At 37.8% G+C, this 7,600-nt stretch overlaps 2 protein-coding genes across 2 annotated transcripts in view; both read right to left on the reverse strand.

Moving 5' to 3' along the window:
• Nucleotides 1–337: 337 nt before the first annotated feature.
• On the reverse strand, nucleotides 338–1,789 carry LOC113764449 (grpE protein homolog 2, mitochondrial-like). The gene is made up of 4 exons (XM_027308358.1): nucleotides 1,526–1,789; nucleotides 1,368–1,424; nucleotides 847–978; nucleotides 338–766 (listed from the first exon to the last, which is right to left on the reverse strand). Exons 1-4 carry the CDS (start codon nucleotides 1,775–1,777, stop codon nucleotides 659–661), a joined length of 549 nt encoding a protein of 182 aa, XP_027164159.1. The 5' UTR covers nucleotides 1,778–1,789; the 3' UTR covers nucleotides 338–658.
• Nucleotides 1,790–4,158: 2,369 nt separating this feature from the next.
• Nucleotides 4,159–7,600, reverse strand: part of LOC113764906 (serine/threonine-protein phosphatase 4 regulatory subunit 3-like) — a 12,120-nt gene continuing 8,678 nt past the window's right edge. Inside the window, exons 3-10 of the mRNA XM_027308950.1 lie at nucleotides 7,393–7,488; nucleotides 6,589–6,806; nucleotides 6,392–6,506; nucleotides 6,084–6,215; nucleotides 5,684–5,791; nucleotides 5,498–5,607; nucleotides 5,303–5,404; nucleotides 4,159–5,219 (exon numbers count right to left, since the gene is read on the reverse strand). Coding sequence (XP_027164751.1) covers nucleotides 4,709–5,219; nucleotides 5,303–5,404; nucleotides 5,498–5,607; nucleotides 5,684–5,791; nucleotides 6,084–6,215; nucleotides 6,392–6,506; nucleotides 6,589–6,806; nucleotides 7,393–7,488 — 1,392 coding nt within the window. The 3' untranslated portion in view covers nucleotides 4,159–4,708. The remainder of the gene's footprint in view (nucleotides 5,220–5,302; nucleotides 5,405–5,497; nucleotides 5,608–5,683; nucleotides 5,792–6,083; nucleotides 6,216–6,391; nucleotides 6,507–6,588; nucleotides 6,807–7,392; nucleotides 7,489–7,600) is intronic.

Raw genomic sequence — 7,600 nt, forward strand, 5'->3', positions numbered from 1 at the left:
CTACTTAGCAGACTCATCTTACTGCCAACTGCCTTAATCCATCACTCTAAGCTGCTCCCAACATCCAAATTACCCTTTCCATGTATCTGTGGGATTCCAAAATCTTTGGGATTGGCTGTTGTCCGAGCCAATCTATTCATTCAGACAGCCTAATATTTCAATTTTCCAGCAAGTAAAGATTATAGTGTACAAGTTCATACAAACTATTTCATCCCCAAGAAAAAAAACGGGGAACTTCGGCAAACTACACATCACACGGATGTGAAACTGAAAAATTAGCTTTAAGCCATCCTCTCTCGCACCTACAGCTTTCACTAATTCATCAATTGTTCGCTTAACCATCAATTGTTATTGTGACAATACCGGAGGTTGATAATTGAAGAAAACACAGCTGCCTCTTTTTCTTCATAAAGAAACCCAAACCAACCCAACTAGCCATCAAATAATATCCAACAAGTACCAAAATATAGTAGCAGCAGCAAAATCCAAAATATAGTACTAGAGCTGCTGAAGTCGCTAGTCATGAAGTAGCAGATCTGTTTCTTCTCACAGAATACGAATAAACCATTAAATAAAATCCAAAAAATATAACAAAATGGTAGACATGGTAGTAGCAGACCAGTAGTAGAGGTAGCTAAGAAAAAAAGGCCCGGACTGGTCACTGTGACGGGATGGGAGATGGTCGTCGGCTCCTCCGCGTCGCAACTCCACGCGTTACGCCTACCTCAGCCTGCCTGATAACCTCATCCCCATAAATGTATCCATCCTTGAAGAAGCAAACGCACAACGCGAATTAATAATAAAAATAAAAATAAAAATAAAAATAATAATAGGCCAATTACATACCCGCTTCACTACTGCTACTAGTCCGGGTTCCCTATTTGGATCAGGAACAAAGAAAGCAAGCTTGTGTTTGTTTGGATCAAACACGTCACCAGAATGTGGGGTGAATTTATTCACCCCGTAGCGTAGCAGAATCTAAAAATACAATTAGAAGCTGATAATCACCAATCACACAAGGAATTAATAACATCATATAAACATCGAGTTACCCAATTGTCGCCTGTTCAACAAGAATTACGAGAAAATCATTCATCAGGCATCATACATCCCAATGGGACCGAAAGAGGCCATCACTATTCACTACTTCATTCAGGTCATAAACTAAAACCCACTTAACAGGCTACGAAAGAAAATCAAATCATCCACAAACAGCTAAAGAAAAACATTAAAAAAAAAAATAGTAGTACTAGTAGCAAATTAGCAACTAAACAAAAGGGCTCAACTTGGACTTTACACTCCTTGCGTAGTTTGATGTTCGTTCAGCACAAAAAACGATTACGGGGATAGAAAAAGGTATTATTTACCTTAGAAAGTCCATCCTCACATATTTCTGCATTAGTCACAAGATCTTTAAAAAGATCCTGCAAACATATTCAAAGCCATCAGGATTTAAGAGCTCCGTTTTTTCTTTTTTTGCTTTTTTTTGAGTTAAAAAAAAGAGCAAGAAGGAGGAGAGACTTACTCTTAAACCTTGGGTCTTAACGACCTCCTCCGTGGGATGGATACGAGGCTCAAATCTCTTCTCGAACAACAGATTGATGTGAGAATCAATATCTGCTTTGTCCTCAGTTTGCCTGTTTTCGTATTGTTCAAAATCTATATCTGCTTTTTTACAGAGAAAAGAAGCGAGCCCCGTACTACATATTAAAACCCAATCTCTTCTCGCGAAACAAGGCTCCAGTCTTGCTACCACCGAGGCTAAAAAGTGATACATTCTTTTTTGGGGTTTTGGATTTTGGTTTTGCAGAGGATCGGTTTAGCCGAGAGAGAAGACGGAGAGTTCTATTCTTATTACTTTTGGCTTCTCTTTCAGTCTTTTGCATTCTCCGCAAGAAGCCAAGGTCCAAATGAGACGAATGAAATTCAATTCGCGTGCCAATCGACACGCGGAAAGGTCGGCCCCCCGTGTCGCTTTCAGATTTGATTCTGTACCATTTGCTGTATATACTCAACGTGTCTCTTTCAGACTGATTCTGTATCATTTGCATCCGACTTTTTATATTTCCAGTCTTGTGTATAACCGTATTACTATGATTGTAGTAGTTGGTAGACTACTTAAATTTTTCTTTTGACGGTCAGGTTCGAATCTCACTTATTTAGATAAAAATTTTGATTAGGTCTCACTTATTTTGAAAAAAAAATTGTGATTAGGTCTGTATACTTGTTAGTCTCTTATTTAATATTTTTGGACTTCTCTTTCCTATAGAATAAAATCAATTAGGTTCCCTTATTCAACATCTTTAAACTCTCCTGCATCTAAAGTATGATAAATTAAATTATAAAAATATTATTTTCGTAACCGCATATATATAATTATGAATATGATATACTAGTACTACCCTTATTCAGTTTCTTTAGACTTCTCCTCCCTGTAAAATATGATAGATTAGATTATAGAAATATTATCGTAATCACGTATATTCCCTTCTTTAACCTCTTTATACTCCCCTCCCTGTAAAATATAATAGATTAAGTTATAGGAATGTTATCGTAACTACATATATTTATATATATATGTATATGTAATTATGAATACGATATACTAGTACTAGTTAGTAGGTTTTCTGATAATTCCCTTCTTAAATTGTTTTTGTTTTTCCCATAAAAAAAAAGTTTTTGTTTTGAGATGATGATAGTTAGCACTTCTTCTTTTAATCTTAATTACCCACAATTGCAACACTTAAATTGTCATTTAAGTAAAATGATGATGCGTAATAAACATGAAACGTGCTCCGCTGATTTTGTATTTGGTAAGAAATAAGCATGCATGGGCCGCATGGCTTTTACAAAATTTACCATCAATCTGGCTGGCTGTCTCATTTTACTTACCTCCCACGCTCAATCTGCATCTGTTGTTCTAAAAAGCCTGGTTGTCTAATGCTCGTCTCGCTTCTCACTACTGTAATTGTAGGGGGTCCAAAAACGACTCCTGCACGGTATGTGGTTCTCAAAGAGAGTTGTCATAACCCAACCACCGGGTTCTTTTTCCGACATAGACAAAAGATGTACGCTTAATGAGTAAAGGCTCACATGATTCTACTATACAAAAGAGTTAATCACACGCTCCTCATCTTGAAGTATGCCTAAAGCATAATATCACTAATCAAGGATTCTGTTGTCCTTGGTTTTCTTGGACTTGATCTCTTTTCGTTTTAGCAGTTGGTGGATGGGAATGCGCACAGTCATTCCCTCCCGCTGCTTCCTCGTGGCCTTGATGATAGCAAGTTTGACAATAGTTGATTTCCTGAGCTTCGATCATTTAGTGCCCATGCTACCTCCACCTGATTTTGTCTACTTATTGCAATGATCCCCATTCCGACTCGTGTGTTTCTTTCTGCACTTGGATAGCTAGCTATTTGAAGTTGAATACCTCCATTCTCATCTGGCTACTGCTGCTGGATGCTGTGTTGTGCCACAAGGCATTCAAGTTTGTGTTTTTGTTTGTGTATTGCAATCGAACTTAAAAGCAGCCTATTCTTCTGTTACCATTTTAATCTCTTTTGAATAAACAACATCCGATTCTATTACCATTGTTAATACAGAGGCACAGCGGATCAAGGGCAGGTGACGGACAACTGTTCGTAGCTGTGATAATAACTCAAATGACTTTCATCCTACAAGTTTATAATCATTCGAAAGTGTTCGAAAGCTATTAACACCATTCTGGACCATGCCTCCTCCCCCTTTCATAACTGGTAAGCAGTGAATCCACATGGTGCTTGATATTGACATTATCGTATTTCTTAAATCTGAAAAAAGAAAGGAACGACAAAAGCATGTTTTGTCTTGAGCGCCATGGAAGCGACGAAACGTCAATTACAACCCTCAATTGGAAATCTCAATCAAACGCTCCAATCTCTTCCCTCAGGCAACCTCTACCCGCCACCCCAAGCCACTTGCCCACACCACCATCTCAATTTCTGGCAGCCTATCGCACCGTTCTAATTAGCCCACTCATCTAACTGACAACTGCCCTAATCCATCACTCTAAGCTGCTCCCAACATCCAAATTACCCTTTCCATGTACTGTGGGATTCCAAAATCTTCGGGATTGGCTGTTGTCCGAGCCAATCTATTCATTCAGACAGCCAAATGTTTTTGGAGCTAATATTTCAATTTTCCAGCAAGTAAAGATTATAATGTACAAGTTCATACAAAACTATTTCCTCCCCAAGAAAAAAAGGGGGGAACTTCGGCAAACTACATATTACACGGATGTGAAACTGAAAAATTAGCTTTAACCCATCCTCTCTCGAGTGCACCTACACCTACCGTATCTTGCAAGATTAGGGGACACCCGTGCAGGGCAATTTTATTGCCCTATAAGTGCTACATAATTAAAAAGCATAAAAAGTCAAAATTATGTGCTTCCAAAAATAATAAAAACAAGGGAAAACTATAGCTAACAAATGTTTACAAAAGAACCAATAAGTCAAATAAAATGTAAAGGAAAAAACACTAGGAAAGAAGGATGATTTCTTAACACCTAAATAATGGCACTGTACAATATCCTCTCTTGAGTGTTGATGGAATGGTTTTCGCCGGTTCCTGTCTGTTAGTCGAACGCCCAAAGCCAATAGACCATTGGCGCCAATTCCACCAATCATGTAGGCAGTGAGCACAAAAGGAAGCAAAAAGATGTATTTCAAGATCCATTTACAGCCATCTCTGGTGATGCCTTCGGTATCAATGGACCATCATCTCCATGTTGTCCGTTATCCGGAGAACCACACAAGCCATCTGTAAAGCACCTAGGAGAAACTTCTTCTTGGTCAGCAAGATTGTCCACATCTGAGCTCTTCCCCTGGTCAGAAGAGCCTTTATGCCCCCCCTTTTCTTCATGATTTGTTTCAACTGGATTCTTGCCTCCATCTGTTCGGAGAATATCAGGAGCAGTGCTGATTGTTTTCTTACCGGGTAATACAGCCTGACTTAGGGTCGAGCACAAGGCAGCAAATACACCTTCATTTGGCTTTGAGCTTTTATGTGATCGCTGCAGCTTTTTAGGTTCAGGCTCATCCTTGGTAGCCAATTTGCGTTTCAACCGGAATGATTCTACTTCATCATCTTCACCAGAATTATCTGCCCGTTTTCTTGATGGTGGTTTGTAATCTTCATCATCTTCATCATCATCATAGTCAACTAGCCCACCAGATCTTCAACATGACGAAAAGAATAAAATAAAATCCAGACTGTGGCATGTTAATAAGGAGACTTGACATCAAATAGAGGTTAATACCTCGTAGAAGGATAGGTTGTAGCAGAACCATTAGGCAAATTGGGTTGGGATTGTGCTCTCTTTCTACTTGGCATAGATGCTGATGCTGAATCTTCTTCATCACTATTTAAAACCAAATAGGAAGGATAATGTATTAACCAAATTCAATGAACACTCACCAAAATTTCAAGTTTTGCATCAACAAAAAGCACACACCTGTCGTCATTGAAATAATCTTCCTCTTCCTTCTCAAGAGCACGATCGTCAATTCGTTTTCTGGGGTCTAACACATTAGTGTTACTTCTCAATCCAGCACTTTCAAGCGCCTGAAATAGTCCATTGCAAACTAAACACAGTGACCCAAAGGCAAGATACAAAAACCAAGATGGGTGCAAGTAGTACCTGTTCATATTTAACCTTCAGCGAACGTATTGATGGCAAATTATCAAATTGGGCTAACTGTTCCCAGAAAGAATCAACTAAGTACTTCAACAATGTCTTCAGGTTCTCCTGCAAAGAACACACATTACAATAAGATAAGCATTTGTCCTGCTACATCTATATGCTCTATGAAATAGACCCCAGTACCCTGTTTAGAAACTAGATGTTCCATGTAAGAATACCTGAAAAAGAGTTTCCACCTACAATTACTATTTTCTACCTCTCTAGACTCATGCACAGAAAAGACCAGTTCTACTCAGCAGGAGAATTCATGCTTAGCCAAACTCACCATTTCCATCCCAGTAACTTTCCTTTCCTGACCAAAGAACATGAAAAAACTTAAAAGCAAGAAAATGAGTACCTTTCTGATATACTCAAAAAGTTCCAGAACGGCAGAATTGAGCAGATTATAACGACTGCCATTACTAACAAAAGCATCAACAATTGGTTTCAACAGGTTATTCTTCACAATATGAGACAACAGATTTTCGTCCTGCAAAATGCCAAAAGGTATCACATAGCCGGTGAAAGTACAGCAGAACTGCTATATGTTCCAGTAAAATTTCTAAAACAGAATTGAGTTTATTAAGGAGTAAAACCCCTAGCAACCAATAGAAAATTCAACTATTTTTGCATTAAATTTTGCTATTGCAGATAAAACAAACTTACATTGCGTGAAATAAGAGTTCTAATAAATCTAACAGCAGCTACTACGAGGTACTTTTCTCTTCGGTGTGTCAGAAGCAAAACTTTATCAATCACACTATTGAGAAGAAAGTTACACCTGCAAGATAACATTGTTACGACACTTATCTGAGTCTCAATAGGATGATTTTATGTATGGGGAAAAGGTTACAAGAATTTACTTTATTCTATACGGGTGGTGCAAAACGCAAAAGCATAGCAGATCACAAATGTTTAATAATATTTCTGGCTTGACACTAATTTGATTTCCACTTTCTTCATCTGATCTCCCAGATTTACTGACAGCTTGAGCAGCGCTATTAGGTGGGCATGAGGATGTTATGACATCAATCAAATGACCCAAGTGCTTCTCATAGAAGATGTCGATGATAGACTCTCTCTGCAACATCATAAAAAATGCTCAAACAGGATAAACAATTCAAAGACAACACAATCAAACCACGGCCACTTCTACTTCCCCCGGTTTAGCAGTGATCACAAAAATCACAGTATGTGAAAAGGAAATATGTAATTTCCTAAAACAAAAAAAAAAACTGGCTAAGCATATAATCTTCTAGGCATTGACATCTGAAACAACAATCATCATGAACCAAATTGCAGCACCTATATTTGTTTAGCACCGCAATCCATATGCCTTATAAAATGTGTGTATGTGGGTGGGGTGGTTTTTTTTTTTGGGGAAGGGGGGGTGGTGAAAAAAGAAAACATCTATTACATCTTAAAATAGCAGAGGTCTCCATGATGTTTATTTTCAATTTTTATCCATCACATGGTTTTTCATTCCATTAGCAACTTTGTCAACCAAGCCAATGAAATATGTCAGTTTCTAACCATATTTCCCCAAGAGATGGATTATAATTTAAATGAACACTGTATCAATGAAGACATAATTCTGCTTAAAAAAAAAAAAGAGGAATCAATTTACCAGAACAAAAAATAGATTGCAAAAGGTACAAGAAACACACCTGTGATCCTGATGTATACGAATCCAAAAGATTACGAAGAATTTCAAGAAATTGACAATGCATGTCATCTCCAAAATCTGTAAGCATACCATTCACCTAGAAACAACCAAAAACAAAATTCAAATTTTGATTTCGTAGAAAGCTCCCAAGTTAGCACAATATGTTAAAACACTAGTATACCTCTGTCAGCCTTTTCTATTTAAAAAAA

The sequence above is a fragment of the Coffea eugenioides genome, chromosome 3 (genome assembly GCF_003713205.1).
Source record: "Coffea eugenioides isolate CCC68of chromosome 3, Ceug_1.0, whole genome shotgun sequence".
Taxonomy (NCBI): Eukaryota; Viridiplantae; Streptophyta; class Magnoliopsida; order Gentianales; family Rubiaceae; genus Coffea; species Coffea eugenioides.